Genomic DNA, 24,467 nt, shown 5'->3' on the forward strand with positions numbered 1-24,467 from the left:
GCGTCAGATTTCCGACCAGAGGTTCGAAGATGGGATGCACTGTCTAAGGCTGAGACATTCGTGCATTATGCTTGCTACTTTTATGGTTTGTGAGTATATTTTTGTATCTAAGATATAAATACATTTTATGGAGGTAATGGATGAGGAGTTGCAACCGATTGTGTGTGTGTTTTTATAGTTAATTGGAATTTCCCTGATTCATGGACAGCTGCACCCAAGGAAGCATTACATGATGTAATTTGAAGCATGCTTGATTGAGTGCAGGAGTTTTTTTCTCGAGGAATCACAGAGGTCAGAAGTTTCCTGTAGTTGGCCACCAGGTTTACACACATCAGGGATTTTGCCCCACTCCTCTTGGCAGATCCTCTCCAAGTCATTATGGTTGGGTGGCTGACATTTGGCAACTCGAACTTTCAGCTCCCTTCACAGATTTTCAATGATGCTATTAAGATGGCCCTGACCATTACTGTGCTGCTTTTTTAGAATGTATTTTTTACAATAAGGTACGCTTATCGCAGGAATTGGTCTTTATTTTTTATGATCCTGGTATAAACACTTGCTGCCCAGGACATTATTTATACATATGCACTATACAAGTTATTAAATATACTGTACCATATAATTACAAAAATAACACCTATTAAATTCTTACCAGTTCCAAGGCATACAACTGTAATATCTACAGATTGGACTAACTCTTTTATCTCATCTGGGAAGTATGTTTCGCACTTAGCATCTCCACAGCCAGCTGCAAAACTGACCTGCACTGGAAGCTCTGCGATGCCATCCCTAAAAAAGGATAATAAGCTATTACATACACATATCAGTGATGCCTTCACTGTTTGAAAGCCAGATCTTACATTACAAACAGTAAATAGTATAAAATCGTAAATTCAGCCTTAACCTGGCTAATGTGGATTGAAATTCAGTTAATCCAGTAAGGACCAGCCAAATTTTGATCCATGTATGGACACTTTGGTTGTACAAAAGTCAATCTACTGATCGATTTCTGTACAACCTTCCTGTCGGTTTTCCCCACTTGATCAGTGCTGCAGGCTATAGTCAGCAGTGCTTATCAGTGTATTCTTATAGCAGGGAAGTCTCCCTGCTTTCAGAAAACAATAGCTCAGTGAAGAGGATTCCCCCATCCACACCAAATGTGAATCGAGTCATTTTTTTCATTCAACCTGTACATTTGTACATCCTGTACTGAGAATGTTTACTTTATTTCACTGAATTTCAGCTCTTTCAGGCATGGAGGATCAGTCTCACATGTGGGAGTTACCTAGGTCTGTCTGCATTGTTCGTTAAAAGCTGAGGGCTCTTGATAGAGGTAGTGAAGCAGGGTGCTGTGATGTGAAACAATGTGCTGCACAATGCTGGCCCCCTCCACCAGCCTTGCGCAGAGTGATTATGTCACTGGGTCTAAAATAAGGTAAGCAATGTAAATAGAAAGGTTTTATTTAAAAAAAAAAATGTATTAGCATGTTGATGAGTGAAAAAGGAGGAAAATATAAGCCGGTTACACTACGGCTTAAAATACAGCATTTAAAAAATACACATTTGACAACCATACAAAAAAGGCTAAAAATTATATACAGTGTTTAACAACATGACTTAAAAAGGACCTGAACTGTGGAAGCTGTATCCAAAAAGGCAAGCGAAAGGCAAAGGACAAATATTAGCAGTAAGAGGCAGCAGTGCCTAAGATGATCTCACACTGCAAATATATACAGCTATGAGGCACAAGGTATTGGAAGTGCACTGCTATTTTTTTTGGAGGAATTGAACACAAATGGTACATTTTATGGGTTACTCCTTGGGCACAATAAACATAGAAAACCTTCACTTTTTGAGCTGAGGTCCACTTTACAGTAAACCTGCATTGTACAACTGAAAGCTGCCATTGCTGATCTCCTTTTGAAAATACTAGCTACCTGACTTTCTACAGCTTTAAATATTTAGCCCTTGTACGGCAAGAAAAATCTGGGCTTTAATACCCACATTTGCATCGCTGGGTGGGCAATTTTTATGTGCTGGGAGTGTGCTCTCAGCATACAGTCCGAGCTGCCGAAAACGTCTCTCAGTCCTGAGAAGACATCAGTAGCAGGCGGGACTGGCTAATGATCATGTGACCACTGTGACAGCCAATAACATTCGTCACATGATTGACCAATTTGATCCTTCCCCCCCCTCCTGGGCAAAAAAGTTTTAAAGGGGACGCCAGGATGGGCGGGAGGGGGTTAAGATATCAGCTTGAAACAAGCAGAGCACCTTTTACATCTACATATATTTCTAGCTGGAGATCTGCACTTTATCACTATACCTGGGAGTTATAACATACTGAGGATCTGGATATGGTTCATAGTCTCCGAATAGTCCTTTGGGATCATTGGCAAATGGGCCAATTACCTAAAGCAAAAGCATTATGATGAAGAAATAAGTTAATTACAAAATCCATAAAACATAAAGCATGACATCTTGGAGTTTAAAGCCCACCCCAAGAAAGTAAATCTCCTCCCCTAGAGTTGGGTGCCCCCGCACTGCAAGGATTAAATGCTTGTTTAGGTTTTTGAGGATGGGAAAAATAGTTATACTTACCCTATTATTCACTCCTAGCAGACAGCGCTCCACTGTGTTTTAGCAGTGGACTGTCCTTCCACATCCATGAGGTCCCTTTGGGTATGGAGACACACGTGTCTCACTCCATATGACAGAACTGGGCCAATCACCATGTCACATGACGAGTCTACAGCACTGTGTTAGCGATGACACCAGAGACCTATACAGGGCTTTCCTTTCACTTGTGTTAGCTGAATAGTGAACAGTGAAGGAAACGAAGGTAAGTATGTGCTGCACTGAGGAGGTATGCATTCAAGTAAACTTGATACTTGCCCTGCATGGGTAAAAGCACAGGCTCACCTTAAGGGCTACATTTAGGATCTTGGTTAAAGGATAAGTTCACCTTTGGAATAGGTTACATGTTCCACCCGTTTTTAGGGTGGAACATGTAACATGTTCCCATAGTCACAGCTGCACTGACCACCCCCCTCTCTCTGACAGATAGTACAGGAAAACTTCTCCCTGTACTATCTGTTGTATTTGAAAACAGCACAGCCGCGCGGGCTCCTCCCACACGGCTGCGTCACTCATTCACAGTGTTCTGTGAATGAGTGCCCACAAGTACCGACAGCCTTAGCGGCTGTGGGCTTGTAGTTTTCAATAAACTCCCACTGTGGAGCGCCGTGGTAGTTCATTGAAACTTCCTGTCAGTATACCTACTTGGACGTACATCCCGTACAGCAAGAAGATATTCTGACAGGTCTGCAGGAGACCTGCAAGGCATCAGCAATCTACTGATTGTTGGTGCAATGCTTTACAGGTTCCTTCGGACAAAAATAATAAATGCACATTTTCTGACCTGCAAAAAAATGTGCATTTATTATTTTTGTACAAAAAGTGAACTTATCCTTTAAGGTTAAGGGTTATCAGTGCCAGGTTAAACTCTGTGGAGGCCCCTAGGCAGTTGTGCCATACTCTTTCCATTTTCGGATGATGGATTGAACAGTGCTCCATGAGATGTTCAAAGCTTGGGATATTTTATTATAGCCTAACCCAGCTTTAAACTGTCTGTCCTGTCTGGTGTGTTCCTTGGCCTTCATGATGCTGTTTGTTAACTAATGTTCTCTAACAAACATCTGAGGGCTTCACATAACAACTGTATTTATACTGAGATTAAATTATAGACAGGTGGACTCTATTTACTAATTATGTGACTTCTGAAGACAATTGGTTCCACTAGATTTTAGTTAGGCTGAATACAAATGCACGCCACACTTTTCAGATATTTATTTGTAAAACATTTTGAAAACCATTTATCATTTTCCTTCCTCTGCACAATTATGTGCCACTTTGTGTTGGTCTATCACATAAAATCCCAATAAAATTACATTTAAGTTTTTGGTTGTAACATGCCAAAATGTGGAAAATTTCAAAGGGTACAAATACTTTTTCAAGGCACTGTAAATTTTAATGGGTGGGAACAGGGGCGGACTGACAACTCATGGGGCCCCCTGGCAATAGGGGATCATGGGGCCCCTGTGTCCTTGCCGAAACTCAAAAAAGCCTATGAAAAAGGTACCAGGGGCATCTCATGGGGCCCCCTACTGACCCCGGGCCCTCGGGCAGTGCCCGAGTTTCCAAATGGTCAGTCCTCCCCTGGCTGGGAATGTTGTGAGGAGGCCTCTGGCATGGAGATGGTTACAAGATTGTGGAGAGTTGAAACCTCAAGCAGGAGGGTTGTTGTTCTGGTAGACGAAGAAGCAGGGCAGGGGCTGGTATTCTTGGTGCCATTACCCATCCATTCACAATCCCCCTTACAATCACTTTAAATATGCAATTGCAACGGAGGTTATATCTGTTTATAAGTGAAAAATAAAATAATACCGGCAGAAATTTAGAGCTATCCCGTGTTCTGCTCTCTCTGCCTGTGCTATAAAAAAAAGAGAATATTTAGCTCCCCTTGTTCTTTTCTTGGACTACATGTCAAATACAGGTGAAACTCGAAAAATTAGAATATCGTGCAAAAGTTCATTTATTTCAGTAATGAAACAGTAATTTCAGTAATACAACTTAAAAGGTGAAACTAATATATGAGATAGACTCATTACATGCAAAGCAAGATAGTTCAAGCCGTGATTTGTCATAATTGTGATGATTATGGCTTACAGCTCATGAAAACCCCAAATCCACAATCTCAGAAAATTAGAATATTGTGAAAAAGTGCAATATTCTAGGCTCAAAGTGTCCCACTCTAATCAGCTAATTAAGCCATAACACCTGGTCTCTCAGTCTGGTTCAGTAGGAATCACAATCATGGGAAAGACTGCTGATGTGACAGTTGTGCAGAAAACCATCATTGACACCCTCCATAAGGAAGGAAAGCCTCAAAAGGTAATTGCAAAAGAAGTGGGATGTTCCCAAAGTTCTGTATCAAAGCACATTAATAGAAAGTTATGTGGAAGGGAAAAGTGTGGAAGAAAAAGGTGCACAAGCAGCAGGGATGACCGCAGCCTGGAGAGGATTGTCAGGAAAAGACCATTCAAAAGTGTTGGACTTTCACAAGGAGTGGACTGAAGTTGGAGTCAGTGCATCAAGAGCCACCACACACAGACGGATCCTGGACAAGGACTTCAAATATCGTATTCCTCTTGTCAAGCCTCTCCTGAACAACAAACAACATCAGAAGCGTCGTACCTGGGCTAAAGAAAAACAGACCTGGTCTGTTACTCAGTTGTCCAAAGTCCTCTTTTCCAATGAGAGCAACTTTTGCATCTCATTTGGAAACCAAGGACCCAGAGTATGGAGGAAGAATGGAGAGGCGCACACTGCAAGATGCTTGAAGTCCAGTGTGACGTTTCCACAGTCTGTGTTGATTTGGGGAGCCATGTCATCTGCTGGTGTTGGTCCACTGTGCTTCATTAAGTCCAGGGTCAACACAGCCGTCTACCAGGAGATTTTGGAGCACTTCATGCTTCCTTCCACAGATGAGCTTTACAGGGATGCTGACTTCATTTTCCAGCAGGACTTGGCACCTGCCCACACTGCCAAAAGCACCAAAACCTGGATCAATGACCGTGGGATTACTGTGTTTGGTTGGCCAGCAAACTCGCCTTACCTGAACCCCATAGACAATCTATGGGACATTGCCAAGAGAAAGATGAGTGACATGAGACCGAACAATGCAGAAGAACTGAAGGCCGCTATTGAAACATCCAGGTCTTCCATAACACCTCAGCAGTGCCACAGGCTGATAGCTTCCATGCCACGCCGCATTGAGGCATTGCTGCAAAAGGGGCCCAAACCAAATACTGAGTACATATGCATGCTTATACTTTTCAGAGGTCCGATATTGTTCTGTGTACAATCCTTGTTTTATTGATTGCATGTAATATTCTAATTTTCTGAGATTGTGGATTTGGGGCTTTCATGAGCTGTAAGCCATAATCATCACAATTAAGACAAATCACAGCTTGAACTATCTTGCTTTGCATGTAATGAGTCTATCTCATATATTATATTCACCTTTTAAGTTGCTTTACTGAAATAAATTAACTTTTGCACGATAGTCTAATTTTTCGAGTTTCACCTGTAGTTCCTGCACCATGCATAAGAAGACAGTGGGAAAGGTTGAGTAGTTTAGTAAAATACACTGGGCAGGGCTGACACAACTCAGTCTAAAAAATGCTTTACGTTGTCAGCCCACTAAAGGAAATTAAGAGCTGAGTGCAGTTCTGGAGATCAACAGGTACAGGACGTCCCCGGGTTATGAACCAGATAGGTTCTGTAAGTTTGTTCTTGAGTTGAGTTTGAATGTAAATTGGAACAGGTACATTTTTTAAGTGTAACACTAGCCAAAAAATGAATTTTACATTTCGGATAGCATAGAGAAGGGTTAACTGGCGATGCAGTGATGTGGAATTGCTAACAGGTCTGCCAGACAGTAGGTGGCAGCATGCAGTGAGCAACAAGATGGCCACCTGCAGTTTCCGGGACCAGCGTGACATCACGCTGCCTCCGTTCATAAGTATGAGTGGTATGTAAGTCGAATGTTTGTAACTTGGGGACTGCCTGTATATTTGTGTGCAGGGCTTTTAAAAGGGATAACATGTAGGCAAATGTCCCTGTATTTCAGAGATATACTATATGTATGTGTTTTTCTTCTTTTGCCTTTCATGTACTTTATATATGTTTTAAAACACATGAAGAATCATATAGTCTTTTTGTGTTTTGTCATATTCAATAATACAGAATAAAACATATATAAACTCTTACCCCAAATTTCTTTCCTTTGATGCTCCGGAAATCCAATGGTAATGTGTCCTTAAGATTCTTTAGCAGGACAAAGCTCTTTATAGCAGCTTCCACTGCAAGGTCTCTGTGCTCTTGGCTCTGAACAGAACTCAGGTCTAAAGCACTGTAAGGATTCATGCCTGGAGGGTCAAACTCTCCCAAACGCATTCGTGTGTAGAACAAGGGGTATAAACGTTGTTTCACGGTCTACAATCAGACAATAGCCAGTAATCAGGCCCCATTTTCATATTTTATAAGAACATAAAGTAAGCAGAATATAAAATACAAGGAACGTTATTTATAATATTGATGTCCGTGTTTGGATACAGCACATTTTTACTTATCACATCTGAAAAACAAAATGTATAAAACCTGTAAAACTAATGCTAAGGGGTCTATTTATAAAGCGTTTGTTGCATGAATGCCAATTGTGCAAGGTAAATGAAATGTCAATACCTGTATCGCCAGCTCCATCCAGTATGCTGTACAGCTATCTCATGGAAGTATTTCAGAAAACTATTCCACATTTTGGCCACTATATGGCGATGATGCTACAGGATACATCTTTTAGAAAAAACCACAGGACATTTAGTTCAACTTGTACAAATGTGCACAACAAATGTTTTAAAAATAGACCCTTAGTGACCCTTATATACCCTTAATGCATAGCTAAGGCCACACTTTTTTTTTTTTTTTTTTTTAATATCACTGTACACAATTTACCTCTATAGTGATATTTCCATATGTGACCGCATCTTTAATTTTCATGAAAACATTGTCCACCAGATTAAATGCCAGCTCCAAATTACATCCAGAATTGACAGAAACTGAAAACAGAAAAGGTATAATATGACAAATTAACACATCACTCTTTTTTGCTGAGTGTTTTTTCCTATATTCTGACTCGTGCCAATTACCTTACTAGTTGCCAGTACATAGATTTTAAACTAAACTAGCAGCTTAAAACAAACATAAGGTGGTATTTACTAAAATTGGAGCGTCCACAATCTGGTTCAACTTTGTATAGAAACCACTCAGCTTCCAGGTTGTATTGAACAAGCTGAAGGTAGAAGCTGATTGGTTGCCATGCAAAGTAGCACCAGATTCTGAGTGCTTCAGTTTTTTTAGATCTCCCCCATCATGTTGTCAGCATGCACAGCAAAACACAACTTACAGTATGTATGCACAGAAATGTCAGTGTGGAGCAGGGGCGGACTGACAACTCATGGGGCCCCCCGGGCAATAGGCGATCATGGGGCCCCTGTGTCCTTGTCCACACTAAAATCACACCCAAAAAGCCTATAAAAAAGATGCCAGGGGCACCCTACTGACCCCGGGCCCTCGGGCAGTGCCAGAGTGCTCGAATGGTCAGTTGCCCCTGGTGTGGAGTTACTTTTTAACATCCACACCTTCACTTAGTTCAGTAGTTGCTGCTGACATAAATATAGATATCAGAGATCAAAACCAATTAAATAAATTTTTAAGTTCCACTGATATATTTTAATACAAATCAAATTCCAAACCTACCTATTGCTGTTTCCAGGAAGCTGCTGGTGTACTTGTGCTCCATCATGATAAATTCAAGTGCACCCTCGTCGCTGACAACATAGCCTTCAAAACCCCATTCTTTGCGAAGGATGTTTGTCAGCAGCTTTTCATTCGCACAAGCAGGAATTCCATTCACTCTAATAAAAGACAACAAATTATTAATGTATATGTAAACCCTAAAAAAAGAACTTCTCTTATTTGCTTCCTTTTGGTCTGTTAAATATAGTGTATTTTTTAGAAATTGTGTTATATTTGTTAGATAAGTACAACAAATACCTGTAGTCTCAAGAAGATTAATTAGCCCTCCTAGTTCATATCTTGTGACTACAGAATAATTAGCCTTAATACTGTGGAGGTGAGAGAGTAATGCTGGCCACACATTATGCAAATTTCTTTCATTCAATCACAGGTTGAAGGAAATTAAATTGCTTGATTCTCCCATCAACACAGTCAGTGTTGATGGGAGAATCCCTCCTACTCTGCTATTGTATTCTGACAGTGGGAGGTTTCCCTGCCGTCAGAATACAATGATCACAGTTGGTGGCTATAGCCACCAGCAGCGATCACATGAAAAAAACTGACAAGCTGGTTGTACTGAAGCTGATAGGTAGATTGCCTTCAGTACAGCCAGCTTGTCCATGAGTGGATTGAAATGTATCCAGTTCATGCTGAACCAGCAGAATTTCATCTTGTCTATGACTGGCTTTAGCGGGTCTGAGAAGTCTGGAAAGAGAAACCTGGGCAGGGCTATCAACATTCAATTCACATAAATTCTATGGCTTAGGGCTTAGAAGCCAAGGGCATTTCTGGCAGAACAACAGGTATTTTTCTGTACTTTCAGGATCTTTAAAGAGGGACAAAACATTCGTAAGGAACACGTATGGCAGAGATGTGCTGCATATGTTTATTTATTGTATTGGCATGACATACACTTTAAAGTAAAATCTGTTAAGTCAGTTTAGCTTCTGATTAAATTATGAGCCTTAAAGAAATAGAATCTTCTATAATCTACAAGCAAATGGTGAGTGGAACAACAAAGCTTGCCGTATCTGTAATCCCCTCCTAGGCTGCCAGATCACATGTTTCTCCAAAGTTAGAGATTACTATGTATGCTAAGTGTAAGGAACTGTGTCAACAGGCTTTTGTTTTCCACAGACACAGGTAAAATGCAAGTCAGAAGGAGGCCAATTTCAGGTCAAATGCATCCATCAATGAATTCTGAATGATCTCAAAAGCATTTCAAACTGATGCCAAACCAATGTCATTGTCACAGCCCAAAGCCTGGCAATATTCAAATGTTTGGTTTCAGCATAGATCGATGTTCATAAAAATGTGAAATTAAAAGGATTTCAGTAATAGAAGATTGCAGTCATAAGTGTGTTTGAGTTTCTTTGGGTGTTCTTTAGGAGTTACAGAATCCTTTTATACCAGGCCATATGATAAATGGTGCCGTTAGGAACCAAGAAGTGTGGACCCAGAACATACAAACAGTATCAATCATAGCACACAAATAATAGGAAAAGCAGTAAATGTCAGAAGGAAATACTTTAGGTAAGCCTTTTTCAACCTCTACTGAGAATTACAGAATACATTAATGTGAAAAACTGCTCTTTACATTTGTGGTCTTTGAGAATAATCCCCCCTTACAGATAGCTAAAAATATAAGTGTCAATGATTACTTATCTGATAGGGAGTAATTGCCCATGGCTCAAGGAACCCCTGGCAACTTGTGGAGGAACCCTAGATGAGAAAGGCTGCCTAGGTTTAACCCTTTGCATCAGAAACAGAATCAGTAGCAAGCAAAGCCAAAGCCCATGGCTTCAAATCTTGTCAAATTAACTAAGTTTGGTTTAAAACTGCAGCCATATTTTTGCCTACATGGCAAAAGGCAACTGGCTCACTTTAACTTAGCCCTCTCAAAATGCACATACTTACCTTAGCAACACACTAGAAGTGAAGGAAGTGTGCTATGAGTTGCAGGGCTATGGACTCCTGTGCAACAGTGATGCCACCTAGAGTGAGTTACACACTCCTCCATACCTGAAAGTAACTGGTATTACCTTTAGCATGGGGGAGAAAACAAGTTTTAAAAGCAGAAAGTGGAACTGCAGTCAAACTTTAAAAAAATGTCATCAGCTACAAAAACTGTAGCTTCTGACTTTTAAAAAACAGCAACTCACCTGTCCCACAATCCAGAGGTGTACCCACCGCAGCTGGTTTCCCTATCCATCCTCACTCCCCAGCATCTTAATTGTTGGCACCTGGCTGTGACAGCTTGTAGCTTCACAGCCAGGTGCCCACTACGTATGCGCGAGTAGCACTTCGCCTTGTGAATGTCACATGTTCCAGAAGACTACAGGAAAAGGAAGGGGGGGGGAGGGAGAGGACAGCTTCTGATCGCCTAGGTGATCGCAGCAGAAGTGAGAGTGGGTACCTGTCAAAATCGGGTACCCACTCCCCAAAGGTGCCAATTCTTCACGCAGAGCAGTGGAGCAGTACTTAAAGAGGAACGTCCTCTCTTGGGTGGAGCTCTGCTTGTACATGCTGGAAAGGGTATGGGTTACAGTAAACCCTTTGCTTTGCCCTGAATGTACTGTAATATAATCTTCTCATGTCCTATATCCAACAAATTTTATTTATGAGGGTGAGGTGATTTTTTGGGGAAAAAAAAGGTTTTGACTTCAGATACACTACAAAATTTCTTCCCTTCCCTTTAGGTGCTGTAAGGGAAAGGGCCTTTTTAAAAAAAAAATGGAGAAGTGGAGAACTTGTCTAAAGCGAACAATCATATTTGGCTTTTAATTGTGTGAGAAAAATTAAGGAATTGAACTGGTCATCATGATAGATCCCCACTTCTGTTTAACTAGTTGCAGACTTTGGACATGCTACACATGACCAAAAGAAATTTATCCTTGCACACAGGATCTGTGTAGTGCATCCAGTCTCTGTTCTGCTTCTGGGACCCCCCACCCTCCCAGTATACCGTAATTGTCAACTGTGATTAATCATAGCAGGAATTACATTATACTCAGAGAAGAAGTCTAGAGCTCTAGCTGTCAAAAAGCAGTCTGAATTAGTTTTTAAAACAACACTGCTCCAGACTGCAATTACACAAAGATACAAAGTTACTGTACTTATTGTTACATTTGTATCTTTCTATTCATTCATCTGCAGATCAAAGGGATGAATGTGGATCTGCAGACAATGAGTGTGGCCGCGGTCCAGACAGGATTGTCACCCGGTCCGTATTCGGACCGTGGTCTGCCATTTCCTGATGCCCGATATATATGCATTACCTTGTTATCTTTAGCAATGACAAAGTTATTGCCGAATAAACAGGTTCATAGCAGAACTGTAAAAATTGATATGATTCATAGGGCATAAACAGGTGTGAGAGACAAAGTGGTTAAACATTTCCTTTATTTTTTTATGAAAATACCCCAAATAAAGCAGTTTCTACACATATTAACATGTGGAACTGCAAAACAAACTTGTGATGCAAGCATCAGATATAAAGTGGGAGCGATGGTGGGGGTGCACTCTCAACATAATCTCTACTTGCACTCAGTGGGGTTGACTGTGCATTCTGGAAGAGCAGTTGCTGCAGAGCTTAGCAAATGAGGTAAAGTTTCACTTTGCAAAGAATACACAATCACATGGTAGGAAAAAAAAACAGCATTTTTGCTTGCACATGATTAAATGAATGATGGAAGTTAGCAGAGTTTCCACTCATTAACTTTGGATGAAGTCTGGAAAAAATGCAGTTGCAGAGCTCAACTTCAACCCCACTGAAACCAATGCCTTGACTCCCAAGAGCCTGCCCACACACTTTGTGTAGGGAAAGAGCTCCTGGGAGATGTAGTCCTGGGACTGTACCTATGTCAACAGAAACTGACCTCCCAGGAGCTGTCTCTGCAAGAATTATAATGTCATATGGTAAGTAATAAAAACCGTTTCTCGCTACAGAAGTAAGGTGAAGAAAAAAAATGCTGGGGCATGCTCTAGAGGCAGAGAAAGGGTTTTGGAAAATAATTGTCTAATGCTTGGACATTTACTTTAAAAATGATTTAGCAACCATTTCAGGATACTTACCTATTGTAGCTACACATGACACTGTAGGTCCCAGCTTCAACACAAGCCTGAAACTGAGGCAAAAATGTCATTCTCCAATCTCTTTCCTCCACCTGTTGATTAATGAAACCATAGTAATCAGTAGAGGAAAACTTAAAAAGCTGCAGTGGAAGAGGCAAATTCAATCTTGAACTAATCTGATTTATGCTTTAGAAAGAACAGAATAGGAAAATAATCTGATTTTTATGTACAGGAAAAGTCCCCCTAAGAAAAGGACTTCACTATTATATGGATATGAGTGAGCTCAAGTACCTATCTGAAGCGTATTTATCTGAAGGACTCCAGCAGCAATATCTCATAGCTGGAGTTTACAGTTTTACTCTCCTCATCTTTAGATACCAAATAGTACATCTTGTAAAAAAAAAAAAAAAAACAATAGTAGCTGAGAATAACACTACTAAAGTGAACCTGTTAGAATTGAGTCACTTGTATCCAAAAGCTAGTTTCTACTGCTGCTTTTCTGCTATCTGGCCATGGCATGTATTCAACTGCTTGGATGGGTTGAAAACCTTGTTCCTTTTGGTCCTTTAGTAATGCTCAAGCCAGTGGGATAAACCAAAATGCATGTTGGGGGAAGTGGGTATTCCACATATCTGGAAGTGTGGAATACTTGAGTGATCAGGGAGCAGTAAACCAATGGTGTTTCAGTACGCAGGCCCCCGGAAAGGGGCATAACAGGTATGCTTTTGGATACAGGTAACCCTCTGACAGTGCCAATTTAATTACTAACTGCAATGAAACCATAGCAGGCTTTCAAAGCATAGGGCCCCTTGTTTCAGCTGTGCCTTAGAAACATTTTGTTTTCCACTGCAGATAGATATTTTTTTCATTTATTACAGGTCTTTTTTTTTTTTTTAGCACCGGCCATTTATGCAGCACTTTATATTTTGTACATTCACATCAGTCCCTGTCCAAGGAGTTTACAATCCAAGGTCACATGCATACACATACATATTAGAGCTAATTTAGACAGGAGCCCACTAACCTACCAGCATTTTTTGGCGCGTAGGAGGAAACCAGAGTACCTGGAGGAAACGCAGGCAAGTACAGGAAAAACATATTAAGTCTATTACTCTCAGCCACTTTTTTGTTTGGGCAAATAAAACTCCAGTTTTTATCACTTATATTGGCCAAAAAGGATAGACTGTGTTTTGGAAAACTGATTGATGACAGTGAAACCTGCAATTAAATGCTCTTTAATACAGCTGAATGACTAGGTCTATATGCATGTCATTAAATAAGTAAACATCTGGAGTAATGCATCTATCCGCTGAACTTTGTGCCATGTACAGTTGTGCTCAAAAGTTTGCATACCGTGGTAGAAATTGTGAAATTTTAGCATTGATATTGAAAATATGACTGATCATGCCAAAAAATGCTCTTTTATTGAAGGAAGATGACCATATAAAGCCATTTATTATCAAATAGTTATTTGGCTCCTTTTTAAATCATAATGATAACAGAACTCACGCAAATGGCCATGACCAAAAGTTTACATACCCTGGAATGTTTGGCCTTGGTACAGACACACAAGGTGACACACACGGGTTAAAATGCCAATTAGAGGCTAAATGTCCCACATCTGTGGCTTTTTAAATTGCAATTAGTGTCAGTGTATAAATAGTCAATGAGTTTGTTAGCTCTTACGTGGTAGCACTGACTAGGCTAGATACTGAGCCATGGGGATCAGAAGAGAACTGTCAAAAGTCCTGCGTAACAAGGTAATGGAACTTTATAAAGATGGAAAAGGACATAAAGAAGATGTCCAAAGCTTTAAATATGGCAATTAGTACTGTTAAATCACCTATTAAGAAGAGGAAAGTTCGGGGATTTCTTGATACCAAGCCAAGGTCAGGTAGACCAAGAAAGATTGCAGCTATAACTGACAAAAGAATTGCCTGGGATTCAAAGAAAAAAAACACAGGCAACCTCAAAAGAAATACAGGCTGCTCTGGAAAAAGATGGTGTGGTTGTTTTTAAGGAGTACAATACGGTGATATTTGAACAAAAATGAGCCGTTTGGTCGAGGTGCCAGAAAGAAGTTTTTACTGCACCAATGCCACAAAAAAGCCCATATGCCTGACAACACCTTGACATGTCTAACCAGGACTTGTGTCATTGATGCAGTAAAGGCTTCTTTCTGGCACCTCGACCATGCAGCTCATTTTTGTTCATCATATTTTGCTCCTTCAAAACAACCACACTGTCTTTTTTCAGAGCAGCCTGTATTTTTCTTGTGGTTATCTATGGGTTTCCCTTTGTATCCCGAACAATTCTTCTGGAAGTTATGGCTGCAATCTTTCTTGGTCTACCTGTACTTGGCTTGGTATCAAGAGGGCCCTGAATGTTCTACTTCCTAGTGGAAGTGATGACTGGCATATTCAAAGCTTTGGACAACTTTTTATGTCCTTTTCCATCTTTATAAAGTTCCATTACCTTGTTACGTAGGACCTTGGACAGTTCTTTTCTGATCCCCATGGCTCAGTATCAAGCCTAGTCAGTGCTTCCTTGTAAGACCAAACAAACTCATTGACTATTTATACACTGACACAAATTGCAATTTAAAAAGCCACAGATGTGGGACATTAACCTCTAATTGGCATTTTAACCCGTGTGTCCCTTTGTGTGTCTGTACCAAGGCCAAACATTCCAGGGTATTACTATATCTATACTATTACTATACCTTGGCATCAAAACTGAATCTTGAAACTGGTACATTCTCAGGGCCCCCATGTACATCAAAGTGCTTGCAGCCTGCATTCGTTTTAATATAGCGAGGATGGTCTCCCTGCAGTCCTTTTACAAACGCGGCAGCTAGAATTCCACTAAGATAGGGATCTTCTCCATATGTTTCCTAGAGAAGAATGGCACATAAGTGATCATCTGTTCAACCAGCAAGCAAAAAGTAGAGATGGAACATGTTAAATGACATTCACTGTATGTATTTTATCTGTGTATTTAGCCATTTATCTGGACTTCAAATTTAACATAACACTTAAAGTTAACATGTATTTTGTACAAGCAGGGCAAAGCAACAAATTCACTTTAATAACTCCCTTCTCTACAGGTGTACATACACACCATTCCTTCATTACCCTTCCACTTACATAGAACCGCGGACTGTCTCCCCACAGCCATGTGGTAGGGGCAGGCAAATCACCAAGCAGAAGAGCTGTCACATGGATTTAGTAATCATTCCATACCTGGAAGTGCCATGTATTTTCTTTGTGGTAGTTACAGCACTCTAGAAACTGTTGACCTCCTACGAATTTCATGCACTGAAATCTCTAAGACCCCTTTCACCCTGGCGCAATTTTTCAGTGCTAAAATACAATTTTCCAGCACAACAAAATTGCATGAAAACTATTCCCCTTTAAGTCCTATGTAACTGTTCACATCACTGCGCTGTGGGTGTGCTGCTTTTTAAAGGTCTACATGCTGCATCTTTGGTGCATTAGCGCATCAAAAACACACTTTCCATTGTAAGTCAATGGGAACACATCAACAGTGCATCAAAAACACACCTTCCATTGTAAGTCAATGGAAATGTATCAAAAACACACCTTCCATTGTAAGTCAATGGGAAAGTATCAAAAACACACCTTCCATTGTAAATCAATAAGACCACTTCAAAAGTGTACCACATGTGTGTCATGTCCATGTTCCACAGGTGCATGCTGGAAGTCAGAAAACCAGAAACTACATCAAATACGCATTAAAAGCACGCTGAAAAATGCATACCATGTTTTTAAATGTAGCAGTGTCAATGAGACCTAAAGTTTGTAATGGATGCTGAGAAAAGAAAAAACATCCAGTAAGGGCCTGTTCACATTGTTGCACTTAAAAATGTGGTATGCATCTTCCAAAATTGCATACTGCGTTTTTACTGTGCTCTTAATTTTTGGTCTCCTGACTTCCAGCGTGCACCTGTGAAACATGGACATTTGACTCAAAAACCGAACCAAAAACGCAGATGAGGTGCGCTTATGATGCGTTCCCTTTGATTTACAAAGGGAAGGTGCATGTTTGGTGTGCTTCTGAAAAACTGAACCAAGCATGCAGAACTTTTAAAAAAACAGCACACCTGCAGGGCAGTGATGTGAACAGTTACATAGGATTTAAAGGTGAATAGATTTCATGTGCTTTTGGCTCACTAGAAAAGCAGCAAAAGAGTACCACTGTGAACAAGTACTAAGTAGCAGTTCTGTGAGCAAAAACACCTTGTTAATGAAAGAAGCCAGAAAAGAATGGCCAAACTTGTTCAAGCTGATATGAAGTCCACTGGTGCTCAAATAGGCAGCATTTATAGCTGTAGGATCCTGAACAGGGGTAGGCAACCTTCAAGAGGTGGAGATCTACCTGAACAACATGGGAGAAGTCAAAGATCACCGGGCACAGTGTCATCCAGTATCATCTCCTCACACCTGATTTAAGCCTCTAATTGCTATACTACAGTGTGTCGCAATCACGTGCATTGTATGGAAAACATGGGTTTAATCAGGTGGTGAGGGGGCAACATATCGCCTCCTCATCACGTCAAACACACACGAATCACTTTTCTAAGGAGCAGCAGTGCCAGCTGCACTTATGAATGAGCCCTTAGTTGCGCTTGGCAACGGCACCCTTAGGGCTCGTTCACACCTAAAAGTGCGGGATGGTAAAACCCTGCGTTTCAGTCACGGTTTTACTGCCCTTGATCCCTAACCCCTTGGGTGCTCTGGTAGCAGCCAAAGGTGTACACATGCTGCACCACGAAATAAGCCCTCTGCTGCTTTTGGTGGGTGCTACTGCCTGCCAATCACAACCCGTTCAAATCAATGGGGCTACTCTGCAAGAGCCCTGCAACTACATGCCTCTGCGGGGTCCAAAGGGTTAAAGCAACACAGCAATGCATTCTTTAACCCCTGGTTTGCTGTACTGCACATGTCTTCAGGGCACTTGCAGAGTGGCCTAATTTACCTGAATGGGTCTTGCTTGGCAGGTGCTACACCCACCAATCATGACAGGGCGTATTACTCCTGCTGTAGCTGTGACCTGTGTACACCCCTAGCCACTGCAGCTAAAGGGTCGGGCGGGGGTGGTAAAAACACATCTTACCTATGGGGTCTTAACACCCCCAAACTGCAAATGTAAATGAACCCTTAATCTTCTGGGCCCCCTATAAGGCTAGTTTTGCACTGATATGCTGCGGTTTACCTGCACTGTGGATGCAACACAGTACATCTGTGACTTTCCTGGGTTAGCTGCACTTTGCCATAGACGATTTATATATCCTGCAGGCATGGTGCACTTTTTGGAAGCACACCAAAACTCCTGCATTCAGGAGTTTTGATGCGTTTTCAGAAGGTGCACCAAACCTGAAGGATATAATAGAAGTCAATGGCTAAGCACAGCAAACCCGCAGCAAAGCTGCAAGTACACTGCACTGCACCCGGGTATGGGTAAACTGCAGCACATCAGTGTGAAAGCAGCCCTATACTATTATGCCCAGTGTATTGTTTCACACTGACCTGACAACCTCTTCTTTTCTGCTGCTGGCACTCTGAAGACCGCTAGATGGGATAAGAGGTGGAGTACAGTTGGTATCACTCCACAAAGTACAGTACAGAGGGGGCATCGGCTTATGCAGCTCTTGCTCCCTACTACAGCTCCAACTTTACAAGTAGTCCCTCTGCATTGCACTCTCTTTGATGCTCTGGGATGGCGGGTCAGTAAGCCCAGACTGCGATCTACCAGTCACCTGGCCACGATCTACTGGCAGATTGTGATCTACAGGTTGCTGACCCCTGGTTCAGAAGGACATCTCTGAACGTACAATATATAAAAAAACTGCATTAGAAAATGTAAAACTACAATAGAAAACTATGCCAAATCAAGTTAAAGGTGTCTCAGGAGCACAAATTGGATGACCGAAGGCTGGAAATACATTGCCTGGTCTAAAAATCTTGCATAATGATGTATGATAATGAGTCATGTATTAGTGTTATTATTACTACTACAGGTACTTGTTTAGCGTTGTCAATTTACGCAGCACTTTACATATATATTTTACATTCACATCAGTCCCTAGCCCTCAAGGGGTGTACAATCCAAGGTCCCTAAACTTACATTCATACATACAAGGGCCAATTTAGACAGGATCCAATTAACCTACCAGCATGTCTTTGGAGTGTGGGAGGAAACCCATGCAGGCACATGGAGAACATGCAATCTCCAGGCAGGTGGTGCCGTGGTTGGGATTCGAACCGATTACCCTAGTACTGCCAGGCGTGCTGCCCGTAGATGTTCAGAACATATAGAACACTGGATACATTGACCCATCATCTTTTTTTTCAACAGTATATGGAGGTGGTGGTGTATATAAGGAATATATTCTTACAATACATCACGATACTGAGAATCTTTCAATGGCCATAACCTCCCTGAGTATTGTTACTGTCCATGTGCACCCTTATGGGCACAAGATAGGTGTAGGTAATAAAATGTTCAGAGTGTATGTTGCTGAAAGAAACACTACAAAGTGTAACTAACTTACTTGGTTTCTTCCCCAAAGTGGATGCCGCATGATATTTATCACAGGACTGAAGCAGCTAAGCCCAGTGTGGTCATCATAGTTCCCAATGGACATAAAATAATTATGTTTGGCTCTCACTTCAGTGGCGGTAGCATTAGCTACTCTGCCTACCAGTTCTGGGCTGAAGATAAAAAAAAGAAAACAGATCAATTGATCAATGATAATTCCTGTAAGCATTGCTGAATGTTAGTGGCAGTAAGGTAAGAGCATGTATAGAGTAAAAACAAGTGAGCGCTCTTGATGAAGCGGCTATTGCACTAAGGTAACCAGAAAAAACCTCAAACAAATGTATAACAGGAGTGCAGTGCTAGGATTCAAATGAAAGGCTAAATTAATAAAATAATAAATAATAAAATAACAAATAAGAAAGTTCATAAACAATGAAAAAGTTCATAAAACATGAGAAAGTTCATAAAATGATAATGGTGATACGGATTCCAACCGCTGCGATACTTAAGTGCTTGTGCTTTGAAGGTATAGTAAGAGTGCGCACTCACCAGATGCGCATTGAATATGCGCATATAAATATATCCACCATGGTCCACTTTAGGGAACAGGATATGCCAGGTGTGTGGTTAACCTCCTTCAGGGTATTATACAGCACAGCAGAAGGTCTTGGGTTGGGTAGGTGGTCAGCTCATCCAGAGGTCCCCTTTAAGGATGGATGGGTCTTCAACCTGTATTACAGGACTACCGCCTCTGGATACTAGAATGGGCCAGGCTCAAAAGTAGGCTCTGTAAATCAGTAGCTCCATAAAGGAGCCAAACAAAAAAAGTGCCCATATTGTAGTATTTAAAAATATAATATATTTATTCCATGGAAATTCAGATTAAAATCAGGTAAAAAACGTGACAGTATTGCAGAGTTAGGCAGCCCTGACCAAAAGTAAAGACCTTCACGAGGCTCTGGCAGCATGACATCACGGCGTATTGGCTCCTCCTTAAGCTTTTCGTGCCACACACATCCTCAGAGGGGAGACCAATACCGCCATGACGTGCGCTGTCTCAATATATAGGTAAAATGGCGCATGCGCATTACGTCGCCACCATTTTGGTGGAGAATAAGAAGTGCACATGCGCCTATTGTATGCGCCATTTTGCCATGGATAAAAGAGGAATAAACAATCGGTGATCCCTGTTATTGCTAAGGATATCGTTAATTATGAAAACAAAATACATAAAGACCAGAATAATGAGTGGATCATAAGGCAATAATTAATCTTTTGTAACGGTCTGAATAAATACATTAATTAAGCCTATAGTTACGCTTAATTGCACTTCAGCGGTAATATAAAATGGAGGCATATCCTATAAAAAGGGGTAGGCTTAACCATTAGCCGCCCGGCCAATGGCCGTTTGGCGGCTTCAGATGTGCCTCTTCATTCCGGGTGCACGCCATTTGGCGTGCTCCGCACATGCGCCGTTTGCGGTAATGCAGAGCGGCGCAGCAGCGGGATCTGTCACGGGCCGTGCACCTCGGACACGGCCGATGACAGATCCGAGTACCGGCTCCCGTTGCTGGTACCATGTGACCTGCTGTGACCAATCACAGCAGGTCACATGACAGTTGTATACAATGGATGGCTTCATTCATGATGCCATCCATTGTATACTAGTGCCTAGCTGTGAATGGTCACAGCTAATCACATGCACATGTCATGTGATTAGCTGTGACCAAATCACACCTAAGCACAAAAAAAAAAAAAAAAAAAAAAAAAGCTGAATGAATCGATTTCATTCAGGTAAATGCTTGCTTATAGCAAAGTAATTCTTTGCTATAAGCAAATTGTGTAAAAAAAAAAAAAAAAAATACTGATCACTTCCCCAAAGTAGTACAGTGTTACTATGGTAACATTGTACTACTTTGGTCATAGTAAAATATGAAAAAAAATAACAAAAAAAATAAAAAAAAATGTAATAAAAAATTAAATATAATAAATATAATAAAAAAATAAAAAAATAAATAAAAAAAATATATATATATATATTTTTTTCATACTGTCACCAGTCAGTGTCCCTGTTAACCGCCATGCCAGTTATATGATGACGCTGTACTGCACTGGTGACAGTATGTAAAAAAAAAAAAGTGAAAATAATTTTTTTAATTTTTTAATTTTCCGAAAAATTATGACATAAAAATACAACTTCAAAAAACTCGCCATGCCTCTTATGAAGTACGCCGGACTGTCTACTCTGCAAAAAGGGGTCATTTGGGGGATATCTGTACTGTTCTGACATTCTTGGACCTCAAGAAATTAGATTGGCTGTCAGTACTTCAGGATTGATCAATATTCAGATCTATACCATAGTTTGTGAACTCTATAACTTTCCTACAAACTAAAAAATACGTCCTAATTTGGGTTATTTTCACCAAAGACATGTAGCAGAATACATCTCGGCCTAAATTTATGAAGAACAATTATTTATTTGTAAACTTTTATAACAGAAACAAAGAAAAATGTGTTTTTTTTTCAAAATTTTTGGTCTTTTTTTGTTAATTTAGCAAAAAATAAAAACCCCAGCGGTGATTAAATACCACCAAAAGAAAGCTCTAGTTGTGTGAAGAAAATGATAAAATTTTAGTTTGGGTACAGTGTTGTATGACCGCGCAATTGTCATTCAAAGTGTGAGAGCGCTTAAACCTGAAAAATGGCCTGGGCAGGAAGGTGTAAAATTGCACGGTATTGAAATGGTTAATATTACAAATTATAGCTAAGAATTTATATAGGTTTAATATATATTCATATAAAATTTCACTGGTCATGATATAACATCAAAATAATTTGTAGATCAAGATATATAACAATGATCTTTTTAAAAATGATGGTAAAAAATATGAATAAAATTTTTTTTCAATACTAGGGACCAAGTCTATTAACCTCCTTAGCGGTTTTCCCGAGTGTAGCTCGGGGTAGAATTTCTATACCAAGAACGGTAACCCCGAGCTACACTCGGGCTTACCATGCAGCGTTCTCTGGGGGTCCCTGCAGCACTTACCTTGTCCTTCGCTCCCACGATGTGTCCCCTGCAGCGTCCCCGTCCATCTCCTCCGGCGGATGCCGGCATCCGACTTCCGTGTTCCGGTCCCCGTGACGTCGGAACGTTCGGGCGGCGGAACCGGCGGGAAATTTGAAATTTTTAAAAAATGACATTTTTGCTGTCATTGCTTTTTCACTGCATTTCACATACATTTTGTCCCCACTGCTTTGTCCTGTGCCCTGCCTGCATTTTGACTGTTCTTTCTGCCTGGAAACTTAGAAAAGTCCATGGCGGCCAAAAAGCGTCCCTTTACATCAAAAGCGGTTTTAGAACAGCGATAGTAAATCAGAACCACTTGCAGAATTGAGTGATAATGATTTGTGGGGAAATTCCTCATCAAACACTGAAAACGATTTTGCGACTTTGCTCAGCGATGTGCGAATTTGCCTCTGTATTTCAAATTTCAGTGTTTTTGGTTTGATTATATTATTGAATTAAATTGATTATTATTATATTATTATTTTTTACGATTATTAATTAAATTATAAGTTATGATTTTGTGTTTCAAGTTTTATCATATCCGGAATGTTTAATAGACTCTTGTTCGGACAGATTTCAGTGAGTTATTCCTAAAAATTACAGCCTACAATTAAAAACTACATATTTTCATGCAAAAAAGTGGTACCGCTTTCAGCACAAAATTCCTGACATGATCATACCGCCAGGGAGGTTAAAAGGCTTATAAGACATAATAAATAATGGTGAAATTAAAAGTTCATATAACATAATAGTAATGAATGTTCTAAGGTCAATAAGACCAGCATATGTAAGAATAGATATATAAAAGACTATCCATATAGTAAAATTCGTAAATAAATAATCATTAAATTGTAGAATAGAATAGGTATGAAATATAAAAAAGGCCAAATAATTATAGGTCCATGATTATAAATCATAATATATAAAATAAATATAATACAATATTATAAAATCACATAAGTAGAAATAAATAACAATTACAAATTCATGGATTCAGCTGTTATCAATAAAACAATTCACATCGACCTCAATATTGTGTCCTGTAGGGTATAAAGTACCAATTTCAAAAATCCATTTGGTTTCCAGCTGCGAGACAGCTCGTTTTTTGTGTATGCCTCTCCAGTGTCGAGTAACACTATCTATACCTACAAATTTGAGGGTGGAGGGGTCTTTGTCTACAATATCAAAAGGGATTTAAGGAGCACTCATAGTCTAAACATTACAAGCTTTGTCATAACAAAGACCCCTCCACCCTCAAATTTGTAGGTATAGATAGTGTTACTCCACTACCTGGCATATTCCATTCCCTAAAGTGGACCTTGGTGGATATATTTATATGCACATATTTAATGCGCATCTGGTGAGTGCGCACTCTTACTATACCTTCAAAGCACAAGCACTTAAGTATCGCTGCGGTTGGGATCCGTATCACCATTATCATTTTATGAACTTTCTCATTTTTTATGAACTTTCTTATTTGTTATTTTAATTATTCATTATATATTTTATTAATTTAGCCTTTCAATTGAATCCTAGCGCTGCACTCCTGTTATACATGGTAAGAGCATTGTGTGAATAATTCTAACTTCTGTGCTTCATCACTATATGTTAAATTTATACCAAGTATTTCGAGTTCCAATTGTATTGTAAATTGCAATGCTTCATAAACACCCTGAGGCAGGTATTACAAATCTATGATAGCCACACAGAGGGACTTGCAGAACAACCTAGTTTAGTTGTAACCAATCAGATGCTGTCTAGACTGAACTGTCACCGTTGCAAGGAGAGGAAAAAAAGAAAAGTGGTGGGGATTTCAAATCTCCAACACTTTCTCTCCTATCCTACCACTGACACTCAGCATGGGATGCCTGCAGCATGGTTTCCAGCACCGCTCCTGTGTGAACTCGGACTATGACAATGCTGGGTTCACACACGAGCATTTTGCCATTAAGGCAAATCGCACCGCAAAGTATCAGTACTCGGTATCGGCAAGTACTTGACCGAATTATTATTCAGGATTTATATAGCGCCAACAGTTTGCGCAGCACTTTACAATATAAGGGAGACAGTACAATTACAATACATTTCAGTACAGAAGGAATAGGAGGGCCCTGCTCGTGGAGCTTACAATCGAAAGGAATGTATCGGTACTTGTACTCGCCAATAAAAAAAACAGTATCAGTGCATCACTATAGTCAAGTTAAAACATCTGTCCATAGGTAGAACAGGTGGCATCTTGCTTGTCTAGAACACCTCAAAAGTGAGATCTATCTGCTACATTTTCTGATCATCTGGCAGTTTTGTCTTACTGACTTCTGATTATTCCAAATCCTACTGTTGCTTT

The 24,467-nt window shown here is 40.3% G+C and overlaps 1 protein-coding gene across 3 annotated transcripts in view; it reads right to left on the reverse strand.

Annotated features, from left to right (window-relative positions):
- LOC149452205 (uncharacterized) overlaps positions 1-24,467 on the reverse strand; it is a 54,997-nt gene that overhangs the window by 25,007 nt on the left and 5,523 nt on the right. For all 3 annotated transcript variants that reach the window (XM_089689644.1, XM_089689645.1, XM_089689646.1), the window contains 8 exons: positions 19,067-19,226; positions 15,215-15,385; positions 12,493-12,584; positions 8,380-8,537; positions 7,576-7,679; positions 6,835-7,059; positions 2,327-2,412; positions 653-789 (listed from right to left, as the gene is read on the reverse strand). In XM_089689644.1, coding sequence (XP_089545770.1) covers positions 653-789; positions 2,327-2,412; positions 6,835-7,059; positions 7,576-7,679; positions 8,380-8,537; positions 12,493-12,584; positions 15,215-15,385; positions 19,067-19,226 — 1,133 coding nt within the window. The remainder of the gene's footprint in view (positions 1-652; positions 790-2,326; positions 2,413-6,834; positions 7,060-7,575; positions 7,680-8,379; positions 8,538-12,492; positions 12,585-15,214; positions 15,386-19,066; positions 19,227-24,467) is intronic.

This window comes from Staurois parvus, unplaced genomic scaffold (assembly GCF_062004578.1).
Source record: "Staurois parvus isolate SC_StPar_1 unplaced genomic scaffold, SC_StPar_1.0 ptg000488l, whole genome shotgun sequence".
NCBI lineage: Eukaryota > Metazoa > Chordata > Amphibia > Anura > Ranidae > Staurois > Staurois parvus.